Source organism: Emydura macquarii, unplaced genomic scaffold (assembly GCF_026122565.2).
Source record: "Emydura macquarii macquarii isolate MOO-44397 ecotype Brisbane River unplaced genomic scaffold, CSIRO-AGI_Emac_v2 contig_1483, whole genome shotgun sequence".
Taxonomy (NCBI): Eukaryota; Metazoa; Chordata; order Testudines; family Chelidae; genus Emydura; species Emydura macquarii.
In genome coordinates this window covers 1121638-1147060 of record NW_027131620.1, presented here as the reverse complement: position 1 = coordinate 1147060, position 25423 = coordinate 1121638, and the positions used below count along the sequence as shown (strand labels likewise).

At 51.0% G+C, this 25423-nt stretch overlaps 2 protein-coding genes and 1 long non-coding RNA gene across 6 annotated transcripts in view; 2 read left to right on the top strand and 1 right to left on the bottom strand.

Moving 5' to 3' along the window:
- RPRD1B (regulation of nuclear pre-mRNA domain containing 1B) overlaps nt 1–4674 on the bottom strand; it is a 33251-nt gene extending 28577 nt beyond the window's left edge. Inside the window, exons 1-2 of the mRNA XM_067553950.1 lie at nt 4394–4674; nt 1369–1498 (exon numbers count right to left, since the gene is read on the bottom strand). Coding sequence (XP_067410051.1) covers nt 1369–1498; nt 4394–4544 — 281 coding nt within the window. The 5' untranslated portion in view covers nt 4545–4674. The remainder of the gene's footprint in view (nt 1–1368; nt 1499–4393) is intronic.
- Nucleotides 4675–4947: 273 nt separating this feature from the next.
- On the top strand, nt 4948–25133 carry TTI1 (TELO2 interacting protein 1). Of its 4 annotated transcripts, none has more exons than XM_067553946.1 (8): nt 4948–5093; nt 7925–10281; nt 12016–12222; nt 13123–13271; nt 13788–13928; nt 15518–15722; nt 16447–16534; nt 24092–25133. In XM_067553946.1, the coding sequence occupies exons 2-8, from the start codon at nt 7965–7967 to the stop codon at nt 24324–24326; spliced, it is 3342 nt and encodes a 1113-aa protein (XP_067410047.1). In that variant the 5' UTR covers nt 4948–5093; nt 7925–7964; the 3' UTR covers nt 24327–25133. The 4 variants fall into 4 exon arrangements, with proteins under 4 accessions (XP_067410047.1, XP_067410048.1, XP_067410049.1 ...); XM_067553947.1 differs by lacking the exon at nt 24092–25133 and adding an exon at nt 19720–19981; XM_067553948.1 differs by lacking the exon at nt 24092–25133 and adding an exon at nt 17669–17843.
- LOC137156938 (uncharacterized) lies at nt 21650–22967 on the top strand. Its single transcript, XR_010920950.1, has 2 exons — nt 21650–21842; nt 22501–22967. It is a non-coding gene; the product is annotated as an uncharacterized lncRNA (long non-coding RNA).
- Nucleotides 25134–25423: the final 290 nt, after the last annotated feature.

Below are 25423 nucleotides of genomic sequence, written 5' to 3'. Positions count from 1 at the left end.
TTTACAGTTTAAAATGTTCACTTCTAATGATTGTTTCAGTCAATGACATCCTAATTAAAAAGGAAATTGTTTTGGTCCATTAGGCATTCAAATGAGAATTTACTTATTAAGTGTCGAATAAATGAGCAAGACTTCTAAGGAATAAAATAAGAAACAGTGCCAAAAGTTATGTAGTAATCCAGAACACACTGTCATTAGATGCTCTTTAATTCCCCTGTGCATTATAACTGTTTGGTTAAGAGACTAAGCTCTACTCTAAATAGTATAACAATCTTTAACTAGCTATAGTCCGTCCAATGACAGGAATAATATGCAGCTGCTCCCCTTCGCATCGTCTGTCTCCTCCAGATTACATAAATCACCCTTTCCCCCCAGGGAGGAGGTCAATAGCAGTTGATATGAGCCAGTAAAGCTCACAGAATTTGGAATTACCTGATATATAGATTCTGGGACATAATTTAACTCTCAAATCAGTTCTCACTTCGTAGCATATTAAAATGATGTCTACACAAAAGCAAGACATATGTAAGAACTATACTCCAAGCCCACTGATGAGGTAGTATAGAAGGAGGAAGTTTAAATTAAAATTTCTACTTGAAATATTCTAGCTAGTAACATGTTTCAGACCTATCTATAACTCTTCAGGCAACTAAGTGAGATCAAGAAATAGATTTAGTACTTAAATATGATCATTTTTAAACTGCACATCTTTTGGAAAACCAAATATAACAGCTGATTAACAGCGCAGCAGCAGCAAAGCAAAACAGCAGTGGTGGGTGTTCATATTAATAAAGAACTTTGAAATAACACAATTTCAAATTTAATTATAGGAAACACTGGTCTCGTGGATTGACCAGATATATAATAGTCAGAAAACCTGAGATGTGTTTCAAACTCTCCCACTAAGGGGAAGAGTCACTCATTATGAGACACTCTCACCTAGTGACAAATTATGTGACTTTGGACAAATCATTTAACCACTCAATTTCACCATCTTTAGACCAGAGATAAATCCCATCTTTGTACAGAGCTTTGAGATTTATGGATAAGTGTGAAGTATTTAAACTGCATAGGAGCTGCATGCAAAACAAAAAACCCACACAAACTACTCACTGCACAGAACCAAAAACAAAGCCAGCCTCCCACAACTTTACTTATGTTTCTCAAGAGCAAGGCATAACTAACAGTTTCTTAAACGAAAGGCATCAGAGTCCAGCTTCTAGTAAAGACAATATAACTTCCCTGAGCATACATATTCCTGTAGATGTAAAACACCTGAATTTAAACTTGTAGAATATTTAACACAAAAGCTGTGGAGACAGAAATTGGGGAAAGAAAGCGGAATGTATTAATGTTCAAACAACATACCTGGCAACATGAGAAAAAGCATCCACAAGAACAGATTCAAACTCCCTTGTGAATTCAGGACCCTTCCTTTTACTGTTCTGGATGACATCGTTTGCTAAATATAGAAATGTAAGCTTCCTACTCGATTTTGCTGGGAAAGATGAGAAGACAACTTAACTTGCATTCTTTATTTCTCATTTCATGTTTTATTCTGAGGCTACTTGTTATACATTCTAAAAGTGGTCAGTTTCTCAGCCTAAAATATGGTGGAGTTTTCTGCATTTCAATTTTACCAAAGTAGCAAAAGCTGATGGATGCTTTGGAGTCAAGCCATTCTTGACCCTCTTTGCTTTAACTAGAATTTGGTTTATAATTAATTTTAGAACTATTGTGTTTTTATCACGTGCATCTTTCATCTGATGATCTCATAGTGCTGCAAAAACATTAAGCCGCAACATCACAAGTGAAAGTTAAAAATCAAAAGAAGAATCATTGCAACTTAACACCAAACTAATGTGACACTTATTTTTCAATAATCAAATATACTGAAATAGTGGTATTTTAGTTTTATACTAAGCCTTTTTAATTACTGAATATCCTTGGATGGAAGAGCTTGAACACAGGACCTTTTATTTTTCAGAATCAAGGTTTCTAATCCATGCAAATAACTATTAGCAATATGCTTCTTCTCAATCCAACAACAGTCAGGTATTTCCATGCACCACCACTAGTCAATGCCAGCAAACCCAATATTTCCCAAGGGCAGAATCTACAGGAGACAAGTGCTCTAGAATATATGCAAAGCTATATAATATAACATGACAATTGGGAATTTATATACACAATGGTCAGGAAATTCAGATATGGTTCACACAGCAAGCCCAATCCAGCTCTTTCAACACACAGTATTTTCGATGACCATATATTGTGACAACTAATACCTTCTATAAATGCAGGACTAACAAAATCCTGCCAAAGGCATGCAGCTAGATTATCCATTTCTGCAGATTTTAAAATTTCATTTTTAAAAACGGTTGACGCTTTCAATTGTAACTCCATGCAGTGCCATCTACTTCAGTTGGCAAAAAACTCCAGTGCCTCTGCAACAAGCAGCAAAGTGAAATTAACAAAATTCTGGTCAGTTTCAAACCTGTTCACAGGTTGTGAACAGCAAGAGTGAAACTGATGGTTTTGTTAATTTCACTGTCTTTCTTTGAGGAAACTATAAGTATATAGGATGTGTCTACACAGCATTTTGGAGCAAGCAAAAGCGAGCCTCCCAGACCAGGCTGACAAACTGGCTAGCAGAGCTTGTGCTAGTGCTCTAAAAATTGCTGTAGACAGCCCTTTGAAGTTGCACCTGGGGCTGGAGCTCTGGGTCTGAAGCCTAAGAAGTAGGATGGGCTTCAGAACTCAAGCTCCAGGCCCAGATGCAACTTCAAAGCGCTGTCTATATAGCAATTTTTAGAGCATTAGCATAAGCCCTGCCAGCCCAAGTTTGTCAACCCAGGCTGAGAGACCCACTGCAAAATGCTGTGTAGACACAGACATAGAAAGGCAAACACTGGATGTATTCCCAGGGAAAGAAAGCCCCAAAAATTTCTAGATGAGGCTATCACACACTTCTTCTACCCCAAAGCAGACATTTTTCTCTACCCCAAAGAATAAGTATATTGGAAAAAATACCACATCTCCAAAAACAAAACAGCTGGTAGACTACTTTGACAATGTTTTTTCTAAGATTTTAAAGAAAATGTATTTATCAGTGTTACGATCTGAGTGTCTGATTCTGCAAAGCACTGAGGCCAACTACCATAAATTTTTCAGCAAATAAACCAGTTACTTTTAACAACATTCCTGGGCTCTACAGTTCAAAGAATACAGATCTGTATTAATGGTATGCATCTATATATATATATATATATATATATATACACACACACACACACACTCTAGGTATGTATGTTACAATTATTAAACTAAACAGACCTTAAAATGTTTCCAGTCATTTGTCAGTAACCTCTTTTTCCATTTGGCATTCTGTTCAAATTTAACTGAATGCCTTTTGCAAGTAACAATGAGATATTTAACTGAGTGAGATAAAAGGATCTAAGAGCCCAAATTTAACCACTCAGTCACAAGCTCTCTAAAACCTAGAAAAAGTATTCCTACCCAAGACAACACACTGAAGGCAATGGGGTTCCACAGGTGTCACTGTGGGTACCATTTAAAGACAACAGCGTAACTGAGCCTTTGTTATTTGTGATGATGCTCGAAATGGACATACAGTAAAACCTGCCTTAGAGCCCACCTCTGAAAAGAGACCACTTGTCACAAGCAACTACAGGCAAAGGCCACGAGAGAGACCACTTCCTGGCAAAAGTGGTCACCTGTAACTCCCATGAGTGGTCACTCTTGGCAGGTTTTACTGGGGCACAGCTGGACTCTCAGGGCTTGTCTACACACAGTTTTTGCACCAACTTAGCTAAATCAGTGCAGCCCTCTAGCACTGATGCAGTTACACTGGTTTTAAAGCGGTCACATCAGCGACAGATAGACAAACTTTTAAAACCACCTCAGCATGGGAAGATGAACTGGATGACTGCTTGGGGTCCCCCACAGCCAGCTGCACGTGTCTCTCACTCTGCATTAAAGCTACACCCACGCTGGGGGGCTCGCACCAGTTCAGTAAAGTAGGTTTTCTAAAGCCACTTTTCAGAGTGGAATGGCCCTGGACGGGAAGAGAGAAGCGAGCCGGTAGGAATGAGAGACGAGGGGCAGCTCGCAGGCAGGTAGGGAGGAGAACCAACCCCCCCGGCTCCTGCAAGGAACGAGAGCGAGCCGAGGGGGGAGGGAGCGGGGCGAGCCCGCGTGTGCGGGACGCTAAGTGCCGGCTGCGGCTCGCGCCGGGCCCGGAGCGCCTCAGCGGCGCTGCCGCCGAACTCCCGGGGGAGGGGGACGTCCAATTACCCGGCTGGCGGCGCGGGGCCCGCCCTCTGCCCTTTATAGAGCCCTCAGCATCCCGCCCGCCCGCCCGGCCCGGTACCTTTGCGGAGCTCCCGGTGCCACACGGCGACGATGGGCCCCGCGTGCTTGCGGTGGTGGATGAGCCACAGCGACAGGGTTTGGACGCTCTGCTGCGAGTTGCTCAGCTCCGAGAGCTTCTTCTCCAGGGCCGACTCCGAGAAGGAGGACATGGCGCCCGCCCGCCCGGCCCGGCCCGGCCCGGCCCCGGGGCCTGCTCAGCCCGGGGGGGAGGGGGCGCGGCGGTGCCTCACCAACAACAAACCGCCGCCGCCGCCACAAGATGGCCACGCGACCTCTCACCCCGTCGGCGCGGTGGGTCAAAGGGCCACATGCTACGGGTCGCCAGAGGCGAAGAGAGCCCACCGCGGCTTGTGTCCGGTTACAGCGCACACATCATAGGCTGGGGCCAGAGGGCAGGCACTGAGCGCGGGAAAGCGGCGCATGCGCAGAAGCTCCCGCGCCCTCCCGCTCAGTCTTGTCAACCTTTTCCCGGCGCCAGCGCAGGACGCATGCGCCCTAGGCCTAACCGAGACCTATTTCACAATTCCGGCACCGGCCAGTTCCGCGCATGCGCGATGCGCTCACCTGGGACTTTTCTCGTGTCCAGACCCAGACAACCTGGGGAGTTTTTTCACTCGGCTCCTCCTGAGTGAGATGGTCGGGAGGGTTGTGTGACCTTACTTCCGGCATGTGGAGGTCCCGATCCCCTCTATGAGCATGTGAGTGTGTCTGGAGCAGGGCGGGGACGGGGGAGTTAAGGGCGGCTCGGAGGGTCCGTGGGAGCTCTGCCTCCAGGTTGGGGGAGGGGCGCCTGGGCTCCCCCAGCTCCGTGCTCGGGGCACAGGGGCTCGGGGGGAGTTCCTGGGGGGGCACAGGGGCTCCGGGGGGGGGTCTCCTGGGGGGGCACAGGGGCTCGGGGGGGGGTTCCTGGGGGGGCAGGGGCTCTGGGGGGTCTCCTGGGGGGCCAGGGGCTCGGGGGGGGTTCCTGGGGGGGCACAGGCCAGGAGCAGGTGCAAGTGGGGACAGGGCTCCCCCCAGGCAGAGCGGGCTAGGCGAGGCTCCTGCCGGCTGCAGGGCGAAAGGGGGGCGGGGGGCTGGTTGTGATGGAAGGCCCGGCTGGGCTGCTGCCGGCCTGTCCTGTCCTGGCCTGTCCTATCCTGTCCTATCCTGGCCTGTCCTGGCCTGTCCGTTCCCGCGGCAGCCCCTGGGGTCGGGCCCGTGGGCGGACAGGCGCTGCGCTGGATGCCCCATTGGTCCGACCCAGCCTGGCTGTTCTCCTGGGTGCCCCTGCTCCGCGCCCTGGCACCGCCGGGTTGGGCGTCTCCCCCCGAGCTTACACACCGATGGCTGGCCCGGGCCGGAGAGATTCTGCAGGCTGCCCTCCTCACCTACTCCGGACACCTGTGCACACAGAGCCACATCAGGCCTGGCCTCTCCCCGCTGGGCCGTGCCCCCGTGAACTTCAGGAGCTCCCGCTCGGTGCCAATGCGGGTGATCCCCGCCGCCCGGGCAGGGGTGCGAGGTTTACCTGACAACTTCTCCCTAGGGCAGTGGTCCCCAACCTTCCTCTGCTCCGGCACACCTTGACACCTTTAGTCGTTTTGAGGTGCACCACGATGTAGTCTCCCAATTAGCTCATGAATATTCATGAGCCAGTTCAGAACTCTTCAAGTAGTTTTTCAAAAAATCCCACAGCCCGCCTGCTCAGGCCTGACGGCCCCCTGGTTGGGAAACGCTGCCTTAGGGAGACAGGGTGGGTGAAGTGATATCTGATACTGCACCAACTCCTGTTGGTGAAAGAGACCGGGTGCAAGGCTTACACAGAGCTGCTCTTCAGGGCTGGGAAATGGATTCTGAGCATCTGCTAAATACCAGGTGGAACAGATCGTTTAGCATAGGTGGTTAGCACATACTTCAAGGGACCATTCAAAGTGAAGTGGCTGGTCAACACCTCTCCAGTCATAAGGGGATGGGGGGTAGGGAAGCTGGAGAGGGGTTAATGAGTTATAGGTGGTTATAATAAGCCATAGATCCCATGTCTCTGTTCAGTCCATGATTTTTAGTATCTAACAAAGTTGTGAATTTAAGCTCCCGGGCTCATCCTTTGAAGGTGTTGCGTAGGGTTCCTTCGGGGAGGAGGACTGAGAGGTCACGTACAGAGTGATGGGTCACTTTGTGGTGCTGTGGCGTCTTTCTCTTTTATCATTTTTCTGTTTGAGTTCATTCGGGAGTGTAGTGACTGTCTTGTTTCCCCCACATACTTGTTCTTGGGGCATTTAGTGCAGTGGATGAGGTGCCCCACGTGTTCTGACAGGCGTGTGTAGGACCCAGGGATCTTGACAGAGATGCCACTAAGGCGTTGATCATCTTGGCAGTGGAGATATGGCTACAGGTTTTGCGTCCCACAGCAAGACAGGTTGCTGGGTCCTTGTCTGTGGGGAGCTTGCTTCTGATGATGAGCTTAGAGAGGTGGGGGGTTGTTTGAAGGCCAAAAAAAGGGGTTCAGGAAAGATTTCTTCCAGGATGGCTTGTAACTGTTTGATGACACCCTGTAGGGGTTCCAGTGTGGAACAACACTGTATACGGATGCTCAGACACCAGAGCAAACTAATCACACGGCAGAGGCCTTCCACTACCCCATCATATGTGCACGGGCAGTGTATCCACTCACCCTATATGGTTCTTCTGCACTGTAGCTCAGCCAACTCAAGCTGGGGCCTACAGGCAGATGCTCTACCATGTCCCTGCCGCCGCTAGAATATGGCTTCTGTTCTAACAGTTTGGCCCCATCCCCACCCCTGACCAAAGACTAGAAGTGCCTAGGTCCCTTTGATGCTTTTGAAAATCCTACTAGGTCCCTGTTTGCATCTGGAAGCGCTTAAGTACCTTTAAAAATCTGCCCCCAAACTCACCGCCTTACAATCCTATTTGGTTATACCCATGCTGAATGTGTTTTTAAAAACCAAACTTAACCAGATTTGACAGCACTGTTTGAGATGGAGCCAAACACTAGAGACACGGGGCTCAACACATCCTGCCAGCAGCTCTAAAGAGAAATTTTGAACGAGACAAACATTCACTGTACCTGAGCTAAGAAACTGCCTCCTTCCCCTGGGTCCATAGCTGCTGCTGTTGTAGCTGCTGTGTGAAAAACCAGTCACTTATTTTTCTTAGAGGCAGAAGTGAATAACATAGAGAAGACCATTTTCAATTAACCACATTACGTTATAGATTTCTCTAGGTAAGAGTGGATGGGAGGTGAGTATATACTTTTAGTTCTAATAACAACCACCCAAGCTCTTATATAATATTTTTCATCCATAGGCCTCAAAGCACTTCTAGAGTGGAAGCCTAAAGCACTACTGTATAATAATCTGAATGCTTTTTTATACCGTTTAGAGAGAAATGAGTTGAGTTACCTTTTGCTTTGCAGTATACAGTGTCACACTTTTCTGAGCACAGTAGGTCTGGCTAATCAGTAAGGAATAGATTACAATTGTTTTAATGCTGCTTTATTGAAGAAAGTATTGCTTTTCTTTCCTTCCTGCAGGATGATACCTATAGACAGATAAGAAGAGGATTGCTGGACAATGGCAGTCTTTGATACCCCACAGCAAGCGTTTGGGATCTTGCGCCCAGTTTGTGTACAGCTAACAAAGGTGCAGACTACTGAGAACGTGGAACGCTTGCAGGCTCAGCTGCAGATGGTCAGTGACTCCGCCCTCCAGGAACTGCAGGAGTACGTCCTTTTCCCATTGAGGTTCACCCTGAAAACCCCAGGGCCCAAACGGGAGAGTCTTGTCCAGAGTGTGGTGCAGTGCATCACATCCATCCTTTCAACAACATGTGTGAAGAAGCAGGACCTCCTTCAAGAGCTTTTTTCTGAGCTCTGCACGTGTCTGTCTTCCCCATCCAATTTGCAGCAGCCAGCCCCACTATCGGAGGAATTAAAACTGACTATAATCCAAGCACTCCATGTCCTGATGCATTCAGCTTACGGGGACATTATCCTGACTTTGTATCAGTCTTCTACCCTTCCTCATTTAGGATTTGCTGTATCTTTGCTTTTGGCCTTGGCAGAAAAAGAGAAAGCAAAGCAAATTAAGCTGGCTGCCTTAAAGTGTTTACAGGTCCTAATTCTGCAGTGTGACTGCCAGGAGCATCATAGACTCCTAGACACGGATGAAACAAGACAATGTGGGGATCTGTTTGCTTCTTTTCTACCTGGGATCTCTATTGCCCTGTCCCGGGTTATTACTGGGGACATCAAACAAGGTCACATGGTCACTGTTTCTGCCATCAGACTCTTTTATCACACTGTCAGCTTGGTAATGGCAGATGAACAACTAATCAGAATCACAAAGGACAAAGAGAAGCCTTCAGTGGATCAGAGCAGACTATCTGAACTTGTGGTCCATAGAGGACCGGACTGGGTAAAAAGCACTGCAGACAAATTATCTCTTCTTATCCACAAGATAGTGGAATTTGCTTCTCTTCACCCTCACTGGAAGGTAAGGATGGAATTGGTGGAGTTGGTCCATCACCTTATGTTGAAGTGCAGTCAGTCACTAGTGGAATCCGTTGGTCACCTTTTAAAAGCCTTGGTTGGGCTAGTTAATGACGAAAGCAATGAGGTCCAAAGCAAGTGTCGTGAGATTCTCAGGAGCATTGCAGAGCTGCAAACGGTAGCTGAGAACAGAGCTCTTGCTGACGTTCTGTCCGAGAATCTGCATTCCCTTGCCACAGCCCTTCCCCGTCTGATGAACTCCCAGGATGATCAAGGCAAGTTCTCTACCTTGAGCTTGTTACTCGGCTCCCTGAAGTTGCTGGGCCCCAAGGTGAACATTGTCCTCAACTCTGCAGCACACCTCCAGCGTCTCTCCAAAGCCCTGATGCAAGTTCTGGAGCTGGATGTGGCTGATGTGAAGATTGTCGAAGACAGATGTTGGAGCCCTGAAGGCTCTCTGGGTGAACCCGCCGTATCCTTGCAGCACGGTCTGCAGAAGGGCAAAGGTCAAAAGAAGTACTTCCGGTTCTTCATTGATGAGCGGATTTTCTTGCTCATTCAGCAGGTTTGCCGGGTACTTGGCTACTACGGGAACCTCTACTTGCTAGTGGATCACTTCCTGGGGCTATACCACGAATCCATTGTATACCGGAAGCAGGCTGCCATAGTCCTCAATGAGTTGATCACAGGAGCTGCCGGACTGGGAGTAGATGTTCTTCACGAAAGGGAAACTGCATTGAGCACAGAAGATCTTAAAGGAACCATAACGTCCATCCTCGAAGAATATACTGAGCAGGCAAACTGGTATTTGGTCACCAGCATTGACACCGAGGGAATTAGTGATGAGTTAACTGTGAAACGTTCAAGAGCACATGCCATCCCAGGTGGTGCAAACAGCAGTTCTCTGATTTCGTCCTTCTCCCCTTCTTCAGACCTGAGCCCAACCATCCGCTCCATGAACAGCAACATCTGGCAAATCTGCATCCAGCTGGAGGGGGTTGGTTGCTTTGCTTACGCGCTAGGGAAAGAGTTCCGCTTGCTTCTAGCTTCGGCCCTCTATCCTGTGCTTGAAAAGGCCGGGGACAGCACTCTGCTCATTAGTCAGACGGCCGTTGAAACCATGGTGGATGTCTGCCACGCCTGTGGCTATGACTCCGTGCAATACCTGATTAATGCTAACTCGGACTATCTGGTGAATGGGATTTCCCTAAACCTGCGTCGGGTGGCACATCAGCCGCATGCCTCGCGGGTCCTGGAGACCATGCTAAGACATTCGGATGCCAGCTTGCTCCCATTGGTGGAGGATGTGATCCAAGATGTCCTGTCTACCCTTGATCAGTTTTATGACGACCGAGTTTCCTCCTTCCTTGGGGTCCTGTCCACATTAGTTGCAGCTTTAGGTATCTAAATAACCTGCCTTTTGAATAATTTTGTGTTACTGTCACTTAGAATACTTCCCTCTGTAACCCCTGGAGTTACTGATGGGACGTTCCCGTAGCCCAGCAGCCGTTTCCAAAAAGCACAGCCGTTACTCAGCCCAGCACCCCATGTCATGTAAGCCAGTGGTGCTGGAACTGTGCTCAGCCCCAGGACATTCCAGACACATTCAGTACAGAGCCGGAGAATCACATCTCACGTGCCCCCGGGTTTAGTATTGACGGCTGAGTATCGCTGAGTGCAGCTGAGCCAGGGAGGGAGAGCCGTGGGGAGTACTGTTATCCAGGAGCCAGGCATGAGAGTGGCAGTCACGTTTCCTGGCAAGTTTGAAGGAGGGGGACTAAACTAGCAGTTGCTGCAGTTTGTTTTTGTTAACAAACTAACTTCTCTTGCCCTTATTGCAAAGAAAATGGGAGCTGAGGAGGCCCACAGAGAAACCGTGTCTGGGGCCTTCCATCCCAACAGGGAAAGGAGGGTCTAGCCCAGATTTAGTCAATAGCTGGATCGCAGGCCACATTCGGACTGCCGGATGCTTTTGAACAGACCCAGACATCTTTTTATTTACTTATTATCATTATTGGGGGAGATGGGGGTAATTATTTGCTCTGGAGTCTGGACATTGACTATACCTTGACCAAGGAATTTGGACCTTGACACAAAATAACTGACTGCCCCTGGTCTAGAACATCAGACGTGGATAACCAGACTAGCCAGAGATAGAACATGTAACGCCAAAAAACAAGGTTTGGGAGAGAAACACCTCATGTCACAGACCAGTCTCTAATTATGGGGAGATCTTCATGGGGGTCAGATTATCGACCACAGTTGCCTGCTGCAGGGTGCTTGACCCTTTCCCTTCACAGTCCGAAACAGGACACTAAGCTAGACCTCAGCTCTGATCCAGTCTGGCAGTTCCTGTGTGCCATCCTTTTACTTCCTTGCCTGGCCAAAGAAGTGCAGTTCCTCTGCATTTCACTATTTAATCTGCCACTTGCAGAGGCCCATGTGCTGTTAGAGAATATTCTCTTAAGGTCAGTTTTATAACCGATTTTGGGGGGTTGGGAGGGCCGGCAACGTTTCAGTTACATGCTTCCTGCCAAACTTCTCTCGCTGGACTACCCCTCTCCTCTTCCACTTCACATCTGCACTATGGATTTGAACCCATTGACAAGGGGTGTCAACAGCAGCCCTTTCCACCCCCCAGACGGGGCCACACCATTCTCAGCACCCACTGCAGCAAGAGCGTGGCACAGGAGGCCCCAAGTTCGCTGTCTGTAATAGGCGTTGAACGTTTGGCCCTGTCTGCATAAGCCACAAAACCGTTTTCAGCCCCATTTGAGGGGTTGGAAGGATCCAGTTGTTGCCAACAAGAGGCCATTTTCCTTGTGTAAATGGACTCTTTGGGGCTGCAGGTGAAGAACCCAGCACCCATTTGGGGGAGGGGACAATGACCGAGGGTTAGGTTTACTCCTTGCAGTAATGTTCCCCTCTCTTATGCCAGAACTGGATTTGGGCCAGTTCCTCTCTGTAGAGTCAGGCTGTCTGATTGTAAGGGCCTAGTTCCAGGACTCACCTCTTTCAGGGAGTTTGTGTCTGTCTGTTCAGAACGTCCAGGCTGCTCTCCCCAGGAGGCTGTGCACATCGCTGACGTGGGTAGGGAATCGGGTTTTCAGTGACACTTCCTGCCTCTCCTACAGTCCAGTGGTTCGTGGTGGTGAAGGGTAACAAGTATCCACAAGAGGAAAATCTAGCACAGCCAAGCAGCACGTCCCCCCCAGCACCCCAGCAGCAGGGGGAAGGGTCTGTAATTACCCCCATGGTGCAAGAAGTGGAACAGTTCTTCCTGGACTACATCAAACAGAAGCAGATTGCAGAGGGCAACCTTCCAGCTGAGGAGGAGGAGGGTCAGTACTGGTTGTGTAACTGACGGGTGGGGTGTTCAAACTGGGTAAGGCTACTGATCCCTGGGGCTTTAATCTGGGGTGGGGGGGCTCCAAGCCAGGCTAGGACTCAGAATCATGAGTTCTGTGGTCTCAACTCCATTTTGAGTGGAATTAAATCCATAGAGGACACTGCTGGGAACATGTAGGGCATTGTCCGATCTGCATTCAGTGAGGCCCAGGGAAATCCAGTCAAAGAGTTAGAGACCGAACACTGAGCTTGTAGCAGATAACCAGGAGCCAGATCCCAATGGTCACAGCAACACAACCCAGTTGTACACAAAGTCTGGCTCCAACTAATAATAATTAGAGCAAGGCTTTTAGGAGCAGGAAACACGGTGCATGGCATTCAGAATCCAAAATAGCAATTTTCCAGGATTTTGCTGCTTTTTCCTCCCACCCTTACTGGAATTGTGGTGTGGGCTCTTCCCGGGCTCAGGATCTTCTCCTGCCCCCACCAACACTGACTCCACTCGAGGCCCTTCACAAACTTTCCAGTAGGAGGCATTTGCCTTCTCATTACTGTACCATGCTGCAATTCTGACCTTTAAACACCCAGGTCTTTCATTTTTAATGAAAATCAATTGGAAAGAAAGGAGTCTGTGGGTGATGAGACTGCAAATGCCAGTCCAGTAAAGGAAACAAAATCTTCCTTTCTCCCATAACACTCTCACTACTGCAGCTGAATTTTGCATGCTCACATTTGGCCCAGGAAAGTGCAAACTTTTGCCATCACAAATGCCCACGGTCTCCTTTGGGAAAATAGTTAAGAGCCTTGAACTGGGGGTCAGCCAGTTGCCATGAGGCGCATGCCGATGGCTCCCAGCTCATTCCCACAGCTGCAAACTATGCCCTGTTTTCCAGAGGTGCATCCACCCCCTCCTGAGCCTGAGATGAGCAACACTGGCGCAGAGGGAGAGACTCCATTGCCAGCCCATGCCCAGATAGCAAAGGATGTGCTGGAGAGATGTATCCATTTGCTGTCTGACAAGAGTCTGCGGGTGCGGCTGAAGGTTAGAACAGTGCATGTACTACACTGTACGAAAGGGGAACACCAAAGGGACCAGCCCGGTAGAGGCTGAAGCTGCCCCTATGGGAACTGTTACCTTGTTCGGGTGTGAGGGGCATCACAGGAAGTGTCAGACGTGCTGCTAGGATGAGGACAGTCCCACCTTGGTGTCTGTCTCCGAGTACTGGCCAGCCTTAGCCTGTATAAAAAGAGAGGATGTATCAGAGAGGGAAAGAGATGGCTGCGTTGCCCCAAGGCAACTGAATTCAGCCTCCGGGATCAGAACTTTAATAGCTCGGTTCCCCTGACAGCTAGAATCCAGCCCATTCTCGCCCCCGGGGCAGAGGCTGTGGACAGGCTTTCCTCCCCAACTCCCCTTCCCCAATCCAGGGAGAGGCAGAGGCAGATCCCATGTCTTTAGACTCTTCCCTTCTCCGCTCTCCAGAGAGGCACTGCACTGGAGTCTATTGCTCTAGTTGCTGTAGCAGCCCGTCAGAGCTGTGCCTTCCCCCTCGTGCAGGTCCTGGACGTGCTGGAGCTCTGCGTGACTGTGCTGCATCTTCATGAAAACCATCTGCTTCCCATGGCTCATCGTGCCTGGCCGGCTCTCGTCACCCGGCTGATTAACGACGACCCGCTGGCGGTGCTCAGAGCCTTCAAGGTATGACAGTGAATCCTTGCCAACGGCCTTCAAGCCGGAGCACAGACAGCAAGCCACAGAACTGGTGCCCTGCCATGTGCAGGGCTTGAAGGGGATGTAGAAATGCTCACCGTACAGAGTGAATTTTAACACCCGGTGCAGAGCAGAGGTGCGCCTCTGCACAGTCTAGGTCTGTATCATTTGCAGGTACACGGTCAATACCATGTGCCCATGAATGTGACACTGATGCCTTCCCAATGAGGAAGAGCATTATTAATGGTTATTTATTGGATACCATCATGTCCGGCTGTGCAGGAATAGAAAGGAAGACACACCCTTTTACAGACTAAGGAGCGGACTGTCAGAGGCACTGTATACCCTCCTGTGAACTGTGGGTTCTGGGCACCCCTGGTGATCTAGAGATAGGAGAGAAATGTAACAGGCCCTGATCCTGGAGGGGAGGGATTTCCTTGTGCTTGAGGCATTTGGCAGCTGGTTTTGCAGTTGCACCTAAAGCAAATGCTCAGGTGAATAATAAGGTTAAAAACTGTTCCCACCCTCATCAGTTCTGTAGCACACACTGCCACGTTCCAGCTGCACCCTGCTCCCAGGAAGCCAGGCAATAAAACATACATGTATGAGGACACCGCAAGGTCGCTAGCTCCCCATCTGACTTGCCTTTCTTTTCCACCCAGAACGAGGAGCCTTTGCAGTGAGAAATTTAACAAAAGTTAAAATATGCCATTTAAAAAAAAGAGCCAGCACCCTAGAATGTCAGAGCAGCCCTATGATAAACTGCCAGGGATAAAGGACGAGACAAGTCACTGTACAGAGAGAGATTTCCTTTTCAGATCTTCAAAGGATGATTATAAGCAGCAGGGAGGGGGCTTATTTTAATTATGAAAACTCCTTTGAAGGGGTCATCCTCCTAAATTACAGTGTGGCATCACTGGAACATGCCCAATGCAGAACCCCAGTTCTACAAGCTCACCCCATGCAGGCAACCCCTGCATGGACACAGGGTCTGCCTGTATAGATCAGCTTGCAGGATCAGGGCCATAGCCCATACATTTCCCATTCCACTCCCTAGGAATGAGTTAGCATAGGTTACGCTGCCGTCCAGTATTTAATGCACGGAGTAGTCATGTTCACTGCCTGTATTCAGTGGGCTTTAGATCCCCTTTGCTTACTCGCGGTGTGGACTGTTTTCATGATGAGGTTAATTTGCGTTGCTGTGGCATCTTTTATCTGATCTCAGAGTGCCTTACAATTTTGAATTAAGCCTCACGACCCACTCTGTGCGGTAAGGCAGTGATAGCCCAACTGCAGATGGGGAAACTGAGGCATGGAGAGGTTATGTGACTTGCCCAAGGTAACACAGACTCTAGGAGTAGGACCTGGCTCTCCCAGCCCCATGCTTGAAGCACAAACCCATCCTTTCTCTCCTGTCTGTTCTGCACCAGGCTGCAGATGTGCTGCCGAAATAACAACAGGGCTCCCCTTTCCCTGGTCACAAGGGATGTTGCTGAGTTGTGCGTTCCCACTCTGCCCCACCACATCGCTGAACTCACCTCCCAGTAACCACTGGCTTGGTGCGGTTTCTTTGTTAGGTGCTCTGTACCCTGGCTGAGGTGTGTGGTGATTTCCTGAGGCAACGATTCTCCAGAGACGTTCTGCCCAAGCTGGCCGGTTCCCTTGTCACCCAGGCTCCAGTCAGTGCCAGAGCCGGGCCTGTGTACAGCCACACTCTTGCCTTCAAGTTACAACTGGCCGTGCTGCAAGGGCTGGGTTCGCTGTGTGAGAAGCTGGACATGGGTGAGTACCAAGGAAGGATGAGGTTGGATGTCGGAGATCTCCGCCCAGTCTCACCCCTCCTCTCTCTCTGATCTCGGTCCCTCTGCTCAGCAGGCCTCCTCCCTCCCTCTTCACAGCTGCTAGGAAAGCCCACGCTCTGTCCCTGTCATGTGGGATTCCTTTTATGTCCCTCCCCCAGCCTTACTCCATCACCTCCCTTTCCAGTTGTCTCTCGGCATTCACCTCTCCCCATCCAAGCCCAGCACGGAGGTGCTGGCTGCCCTCGACTCCCTGTGAAACAAGTGGGTGAGGAGGCCTTCTGGTACCGGGCTCAGGATCTGACTGCTGGCCCTTCTCTCCCCTTATCTGGCCTGTCTTTGACCCAACGAGAAGGTGTCACAATGGAATGGAATCCAGACTTCCCTCCCAAACTCAAAGGGCTGGCCACGTTTTGGGGATAACCCTTCTATTCTGGCCCGTTGACGTCCTCCTCCTCTCTAGAATTCTGCCTGGGGCAAATTTCTGGAGCATGCTGCGGTACACTAGGCGCCCCCTTGCCTTGTGCAGGAGGCGAGGCGAGTGCAGGGCTGACAGCTCCTTTTCTGTTTTCCTTGCTGTACAGCAAGCCTCTCTGGGGGACAGAGAGGAAGAGCTCTGGGTTAGATTGTCAGCAGTTCAGAAGCCCTGAATCCCGTTAGCCTGTGTCAGTTTCCTCCAGCCATTCCTTTCTGTCCCATTTCTGCAGGCGAGAGTGACCTGAATAAAGTGGCAGATGCTTGTCTGATTTACCTCAGTGCCAAACAACCCGTGAAATTGCAAGAGGCTGCCCAGAGGTAACACGACACACACACACAGAGGGTGTATTCTGAATGGGGAAGGGAGGGTTAGGTATCCCTTTCTCTTCTCCCCCTACCCCAATGTATTCACACTGAAGCCTGCAGAAGAGCGTGTCCATAAAAGGTAACTTCTGCCACTGGTGAAATCCGAGTCACCACCACCAGGTGGAATCTGGAGAGGCCAGCTCAGCTCAGCTGCAGCGCGCAGTTTGTTTTCTAAATTTCTCTCCATTTGGGGGCAGAAGAATATGCCTCATGTGCTTTACCCCAGCCCTCTTTTAAAGTAGAATGCACAGGGCTCCTAGCACCCTGGGGAGCTGGTTTTATATCTGAGGAGGTACTTTGTGGGGTTGCTGCTTGTTTGTCTGACTTCTCTTACTGGAACCTTGCACTTTTCCTTGCTTCTGTTGGCCAAGTTCACCACAGACACCAGACCTCCTTGCATCCCTCCATTCCCCCACAAGCTCCCCGCGTGCCACCTTCCATGTCCATCTTCAGGGACTCCCTGCAACCCTCCCTCATGCCCATGTGAGCTGCCTAGCGGCTCCGGTGCACGTAGACTAACGTCTACAAGGTGTTAACAGAAGTGATACTTTGAGTTAGGCCAGATCCTGCCCTCTGTTGAGTCAAGCCACAATCTTGTTGCTACAGTGAAAAATTGCTACTGTGCCATTCTGCCACCTGGTGCACTGCCACTGGAGATGAGCAGAGATTTCAGCGGATACGCTTTGCCCAGCTATGGAATACACAGGGTGAATAAGACCAGGTGTTCATTTTTCTGCCAGAGGAAAGAGGCAGAGGCTTTACTCTTGCTGTGGAACTATCCCCTCCGTCCCCAGTGTTAGACTAGGTTGCGCACAACAGGAGAAGGCAGTCGGCATTGTCAGTTTGCAAGGCAGAATGTTCCTAAAAGGGGAAAAAAGCAGGCATTTTTCCCCTGAGAATAGAGTTCCTGGAAAGTCAGCACAGCATGAAAAGCTTTTGTGCAGTTGGACAGCGTCTCTGCCAGAAAGGGAAGCTGCACAGATTTAAGCTCTCTCAGAAGCTGCAGCCTTCCCCTTTCAATCTATATTCCTGGGCTGGGAAATGGAGGGTTATTTTTACCTTGGGGGCTGTTGTCTTTTTCAACAGGCTCCAGTGCCTACGTCCACCGTTCTGTCTCCAGTGTTTCATCTGTGGGCCAGATCCCATTAGTTAGGGGGAGCCCCTTTCCTCTTTGTACGTTGTGCTGGTGCAGAAATCTTAGCTCCAGGCTTTACCAGTATGCTTGCAGCTTTGAACCCTTTACTAGTTCTCGGAGCACATTAAAACACTGTGGAATAAAGCAGGGTTACGTTGAATTAGTGACATCAGTTGGGATCAGGTCATTAGAACCTGTTGTATAGCATGTCCAGGGGAGAGCAGAATTAAGGGCGCGTGTAACCTGTAACTCCAGCAGTGCCTGAGCTGAGTGCTGGCCAGGTAGCCTTTGCGTTCCCCTAACACAGCCATTCTTAAAATGGAATTGTAGCTTTGTTTCTAAGATAAGAGCCTGTTCACGGGCACCATCTGGACTGGCCACCCCTCCCCCCCAGGAGCTCCAGCTCTTAGGTCACTCAGTAAACACCTTTACTGAGTAAGGCAAGGCTAGCTCACTGCGTGTGCTCCTGGCCCCGGGGGCCAGATGAAGACTAGCATAATGGGAAATGTCCTGCCCGGGCATCTGATTGTTTTAACTGTGCACATCGCAACCCTGGACGGTTTCATGAGTCTCATTCAGTGCACAAACCCTGGTGTGTTTTTCAAAAACACATCATTCAGTCCTGTGTAGCGCTGCCCCCAGGCGCTGGGACATGGAGGGGTTTGCAGTTAATGACACCACTCGCATTAGAAACCATTAAGCATGCGTGACATACAGTTACCTTGGGTAAGTCAAAACCAGTTCCCCCCAGAACAGTCAGACGTACCTTTTCCAGTGGCGTACTGGTCACAGGCAGCCAGGGGCTACCGGGCTTTGACATCCCCGGTGGCCGCCCGACCCCAGCTCAGGCCTGCTGGCGGCCGAGGGCTCCCGCTGTGGGGGGAGAAAGTGTCCTCCCGGCCCCTCTGCCCCCACTGGGCGCAGTGAGGGAGCCACAGGGACCCCGGCCGTGCAGGGGCCAGGCAGCCAACGGAAGGGCAAGGCTGTGAGGCAGAGCCTGTCACCCCCCCTCCGCGCCCCCTGGCCACCTGGCAGCCTGGGGCATCTGCCTGTCATTCACACTCCCTGCTGCCCCCACAGCAGGGGGAAGGGGGGAGTGGAGGAGAGCAGGAAAGGGACCCATAGACCCCCTCTCCCTCCCTCCCCCCCCCCCGCAGGGCGTCCCCACCACTGCCGATTGGGGGGGGGTTGCGTAAAACAAATGCAAGTATTGGCCCCGGATGCTGGAGACCCACGGTACTCCACTGACCTTCTCCTCAGTAAAAAGGCTCAGCCAAACTTCAGCTTCCTCTCACCAGCTGCTTCAGCCTGGCTCAGATCCAGAGCTGGTGCGATCAGGTGCGATTCCACTGACATCCTGCACAGCCCATGTCTGGGTGCTTATAAAGACCCAAGAGAAGAGCACGGGGGTCGGTCGGGGCAGAAGAGGGAAGAGGTCAAGTGGAGCCTGGCCAAACCAGTGCAGGACTGGCCATCAGGAACGTCCCCCTGCCCTAGGGAAGCTGTTTAGTCCCATTTGTGGGAGCCCGGCACTGAACGAGTGGGATTAACGGAGTGGTGACTGCGGCTGAGTACAGTCCCTTGCAGGCAGAGAGGGAGTCCAGCAATAGATGAGTCTTGGCAGGGCTGAGGAGGGGATACGGGACATCAAACTTCCTGGCGAGCGACTAGCAGCTGGTAATACTGCCGGCAGGGATTATTGCCTGTCCTGTAATACACACGGGGACAGCAGAGGGGACGGGTGGGGGGAGCTGCGTGGCACTGGATCCACCTTGGCCCCCTACCACAACGGTATCGGCAACCCCAAAAGTTTACAAATGGTGCGTCAGGCTCACCCAAAGCCATGAGATTGTTACTTTTACATCATCTCAGGATTTTAAAGCCAGATGTGGGGTTGTTTTTTATTTGCCCTCTGCTTTTTGAGCTTTTAGGGTGCACTGGGGGTCCCATTTTGAAACTGTCTCCACAGCCACAGGGGCTAGAAACTTACTTTTTCTTTAAGAAGGAAGGCCGAAACCAGCACAGATCCCCTCGACTCCAGGAGCTGGGGCTCTAAGGAGAACAGTAATGATCATGAGACTCATGCCAAAACCATGAGAGTTGGCAACAGGGCCACGACTGCGAGGAAAGCAGCAGGAGACTCCTGGAAGCCTCCTCCCCTTCTCCAGCAGGGCCCGGCTGCAGCGCCTGGCTGAGAACAGGGCAGGGCTCTTTCTAATTGGCAAGCGAGGAGCCGCAGAGGAATCCTCTGCTGTGCCAGCCTTGATCACATGATTGCCGGGGCTCAGCTCAGTGCTATAGGGAAAGGCAAAGGAGTGGAAGAGCCTCGCTCCGCTCTGCACTAATACAACAAATTGTTCGGTGCCACTGGAACAAAGAAGCTATTTTGGGACCTTTTAGCTCCCCCAGTTGATTACAGAGCAGTAAAGCCCCTCCCTCGCCGGGGGTTGAGGGCTGCAGGTGATTGGATGCGTGCTGACAGCTGTCAGTCGCAGGCTGAAGTGCGCTGAAAGCCACCTGCGCCCAGCACAATTCAATAAAATCACATTTAAGTTTACAAAGCCCAAACCCCTGGATTAACCCCAGGATTCTTTGCCATGGAAACAGAGGCCGTTTCTAAGCAACCTAAGAGTAAGTTTTAAAATGTAAAAGTCAAGTTGTTATTTCAGCGGCACAGCGCTCCAGGTTATCAGGAGATAATCACTGGCCTTGAGCCATTATGGGCACACGAGGGAGCCAAGTGCCTCCAGCCCTCCGGGGACCAGATAACGTCTCTCTGGAGCTGCTGATTGGGAAGCGGGGAGGAGAGTGGCATGTCTTTGTTGTGAACGTGAGGGAAGAGGTGTGTGTGTGTGTGTCTGTGTGCTGGGGGCGGGGAGGGGGAAGCTGACACTGGCTGGGTAATATTCCAGAGGTTCAGCTCTGTTACCCACTGTGCTACTGCTGGGTCCTTGCAGCCTAGGCCGTGGATAACGGGGCTGTTTTGGGAACAGCTTTGGTTTCAGCCCGTCTTTAACAGCAAAGCCAAGTTGAAGCTGCTGTGCAGCCCAGTGACATGGACTCTGGGCAGTGACTGGCCTGGCACGGGGAGAGGAGTGATCACACTGGATGCTCTCAGGGCTTGGAGAGAGGTCCTCTGCTCAAGCTTCTGCCTAGCCAGTCTGTGGCATCCTTACAATCTAGCTTCTGGGTCTGTGATTCTCCCCGACAGCTAGTGCCAGATTCTGCTCTCACCCCGTGTCCATCAGGAGTGACTTCCTTTACACCACCAATACAAAGCTGGGGTGAGTGAGATCAGCATCAGGTGCCCAGAGTCGGGCTGTCCCCAACGTGTTTTCCCAGGGCACCATGCAGTGGTGCTGACACAGTCAGTCCCAAGCCAGGCAGCTCTTTGGAAGCCAAGTTCACCTGGCATTCTGGAGGTGCAGCACCGAGGGTGAGGGAGCATTGTGAGGGAGGGGGAAGCAGTGTCGTTAATGCTAACGTTACACTTGCTGCCTGCCTTTCGGAGCCCCAGACTGGTTACTGGTCAGTGACCCACTGATAAAGGGGCATTCTTTAGCTGTTCGTAGTGCAATGGGAGTTACGCAGCAGCAGGAGGATTATTTTGAAGGAGGGAGGAGTCTTTCTAGCATCCCCGACAAGTCCAGCTTATTCCTACACTTATTGGGGTGCCCAGTGCACCCCTACCCTTCAGGGCACAGAGGGGCTCAGAAAGTGGAGCTTTTAACAAGTGCTGCGATCTGATTTAACTGCGTGGAAAGTCCACTGACTTCAGGCATAAAAGCCCAAGCCGAGGACATTTCTGATAGAAGTGGGTCTCGTGTTTGTGTGAGCCACTTAGCAGAGGATCTCTGGCCAGCATTTCAGATGAGAGGAATAGTGTCTAGTGTTTCACAGTGAAACAGAAACCTACTTACCTCTCCCTGGGCTTTCTCACAGTTCCATTCTCTGTTCCAGTTGTCACAGACCGTGCTCTCCTCCCATGCAGCCCATCTTCCTTCCCATGTGGCCCATGTGCCTCCCCTTGGCAAGATGGAAATGAATCTGGACAGCCCAGTCTTTTCCTTGGCTACATCATAAATACACGGTGCTCTCCCTGCAAAACAGCCGTGTTAAATCCAGGTCAGACTGAGACGGTTTTAATCTGTATTTAATATTTAACTAGTGTGCGTGCAGGGGGCTTTACAGAAAGCGAAGATGGGAGTCCCTAAAGAGCTTACGATCAAAGGCCCTGATCCTGCAGTCAGATCTCCGTGGGAGGAGGGGATCCAGGAGTGCAGCTCTCATTACATGATCAGGGCCTAGGAGCGGAGGGTCAGATTTTTCAGGTATTTGAGCAACCTAACGAAGCTCATAGTCACCTAATGCGATTTTCAGAAGTGTCTAACTCCTTTTGGTTTCAAGGGGAATTGGGCACCTAGGTGCTTTAGAAAATCCCAATTAGGTGCCTCTCTGCATCTTTAGGCACTAAAACCCTGGCCCTTAACACTGCCAGGGGGTGGCACCTTCAGCTGCCAGGGATTCACGTAGGAATAGCGCACGCGTGGCCCTTTGCGGGAGGAGCGCCTGAGACTCTGCTGCCAATGGGGCATGGACATTCCACTTTCCTTTACTCTGTGGCCTAGTCTGGAGCTGAGTGCCAGTTAAACCGGGTCTGCTTCCCCGGCATCAAAATCCTGACCCAAGCCACGTCAAGCCCAAAGGTGACTGACAGCAGGAGAATCAAACAGATACACACAAGGACTCGTGCAAATTGACGCTTTGCCTCTTCACTCCCCAGGAGCAACTTACTGCTCTCCAGCAAGATGATATGGAGTCAGACTCTCTTTCCCATGCCAGCTCAGAAGCTGAACCTAAAAGATAGTCTCTGGCCCACAGCAAACGTAACTCCCCCGCCTTGCTTTCATATTAACCTCCAAGATGGAAGCCAGTGGCACGGCAGCAGGAGCACTACAGGAAATTGCTACTTTTCTGTAAAACAAAGGGGTTTTTGAAAGAGTTTTCTGCCCCATGAAAGCTGTAACAGTGGCATACTGAAGGGAGGGGACCAGGCCCCCCCTGCACCGGCCTGCAGGGGAGCACCAGGCTGGCCATTCATGACGCACAGGAGGCGGGGGACGCAGGAGGCTCTGCGGAGTGCCCCCAGTGCATTATGAAGGGTCGGGCCAGCACTCCCCCACAGGCTATGGGGGAGGCCACCCCATCCAAGATGGCACTGGGCTGTGGGGCTGCAGCAGGAGAGGCAGGCACCATGCAGCAGGTACATGCCGGGGACGGGGGGAGGCCAAACCTGCATTTGCACCCCCTGGAGGTACAGACCTCCCCTCCCCAGGGCAGCTGGGGGTCAGTGCTGGGACCCCTCCTGTCCTGGGGGGGGGGAGGGGGGTGAGCGGGGTGCAAATGTAGGAGACCCTCGGTACACCACTGACCTGCGAGTCAGCTGGAAAAAGCTCAGTGGCAGCCAGCAAGGTTCTGCCTTGGGCGAGGCTGTTTGTAGCAAAGGGGTCAGGTAACCAAAAAAACCTGCCCAGCCCAGGAGTCAGGCCTGTCCCCGGAGCCAGGCCTTGCAGCTTCTGTTCCCCCACAGCCGCTCTTGTAACCTGGCACCTGGGCAAGCTGGGCTGGGTGAACCCCTTGTTCTCCAGGGACCCGATCTCACAGGCTCTCTTGAAACTGACATCTTTTTGTTAGTTGTTGGTAGAGACCAGGTCCCAGACATGCCAACGTACGCCATGTCCAGGGTTGTGTACTGAGCTCCGTTGTGTTTGTGCCCCATCTGGGTGGATTTATTTATAACGTCTCACCAGCAGCAGCAAGAAACCAGCAAGTTTCGTCTTAGAAACTCAAAGCACTGTTTGCCTTCAGCCCGTTGGCTTAACCCCCGGAGTTCTCTGTGCTAGTGTCGCCATGCACTAGTAGTATCAGCTCAGCAACCGCACTCCACTTGTGCATGTTTACACCCACACCGGGGTTTTACACCCACACGGGGGCTGGGCTTTTCCTTCCCATGGGGCCAGGCTCAGCTGTTACATTGCCATAGCTCCACTGACATCCATTCCCACCAGCTGAGGAGCTGCTGCTCGGGGCTAGCACCTGCCCCTGTAATTCTCTGGAGTCCCCAGCGTGCGGGACCGATTATTCGCTGGCAGCTGGTTTGTTAATGTATCATTTTGCTTAGCATAACGGCCGGGCTTCCCTCCTGTCGCACTATGGTTTTGTTGGGCTTAGCAACCATCTTGTGTCCCTGCTTATTACGACGCTTCAGAGGGTGCGTGTGCTGCCAGAAGTAGCCGGTGACCTGTCCTCTTGGTGCAGCTCAGGCAGCCCCTCCTCTAACTCTGCTTTCCTTTCTTCCCACTTTATCCCTGAAGCGTTTTCCTCCATTTGATGCGTGTGGATCCTGATGCCACCTGGCTCTTTCTGAACGAGGTCTGCTGCTCTCTCCCGCCCGAGCCCCCCCACACCAGCCTCCACCCTGTGAAGCTAGGCGGGATGGGGAGGCACCGTAACGAGTTCACCGACAATGTCCTGTGCCTGCTGGGTGAGCTGCAGCGCCGTGAGACAGCAGTGAGTCAAGCCACGCCCCAAGAGGTACCTGAGCTGTGAATACAACTCCCTCCCTGCCGGACGCACTGGGACAGTGGCTGGGGGGAAGGTGGAACCGCTGGCGTAAGTGAAATGCTGTCCTGGGAAAACCCATCGCCTCCGAGCGAATCGCTGCAGAGGAAGATGAGATCTGCTCCGGCAGACTCAGGTGCTGGCCTGAGCTGTGTCTCCCGGAGGGCAGAGTTTACAAAGGGCATCTGAGGGCAAGTTAGGCGTAGAACACGGTGGGGCGCACTGCCCTGCATACACGGGGGGCTGAAGGGAAATCAAAGGGTCACATGCATCTCAAGCTCCTTTTTGTCAAAAGAAGGTGATGGTCCCGATAATGGGAACGCTTGGCTGCTGCTTGGCAGAATGCCCGTTCCAGTGGTGCCCCATGCACCGGGCCAGAGAATGCAACTGCATTCTTCCCTGCGTACAAGGCGGCAGCAGGGAAGGAGCTGCTCCCCCCGTGCACACACACCCCCTTCTTCACGGATTATAAATGATCACCTGAAAACCTGAATTTAAATTTCCTCCCCTCACTGACTGTAAACTTTTCCAATATGGCAAAAGCTCTCTTTGGGGTGGAGGACTCTGTCTCTCGCAGCGCTTGGTATTAAAGAAAGAATGTAAAAAAAAAAAAAAAAAAAAAGGTTTCAAAGGAAAACCCTCACCTGCGCTTCTGATCCGAGCTGAGCTGCTCAAAACATCAGGGATTTTTCTCAAGTTCCTTTCAGCAGCATTGTTGTAGTTTATAGTCTGCAGTTCACTCACTTTGGGCAATAAAATGAGACTAGTGTGTTGTACTTCCCGGTTCTCTTAATACATTTTTCAGGACCTTTCTGATGATTTACTCTGACCTCCTGCATCACAGGCCAGAGAACCTCACCCCGTAATTTCTGCATCAAGCCCATAACCTGTGGTTGAGCTAGAGCAGATGTATTAGAAAAACATCCAGTCTTGATTTAAAGACTGCAAGTGTTTCAGACTTCACCACATCCCTCGCCACATTGTTCCAGTGGCTAACCACCCTGCCCTTTAAAAACGTGTGGCATATTTCTAGTCTGAATTTGTCTAGCGTCAGCTTCCAGCCATTGAATCTCGTTAGGCCTTTT

Coding starts and splice junctions, on each gene's coding strand:
- TTI1 (XM_067553946.1), top strand. CDS start 7,965: ATGGCAGTCTTTGATACCCCACAGCAAGCGTTTGGGATCTTGCGCCCA. Junction 13,272..13,787: donor GTCTGCGGGTGCGGCTGAAG/GTTAGAACAGTG, acceptor CCCCTCGTGCAG/GTCCTGGACGTGCTGGAGCT. Junction 16,535..24,091: donor TTGCAAGAGGCTGCCCAGAG/GTAACACGACAC, acceptor TTATCCCTGAAG/CGTTTTCCTCCATTTGATGC.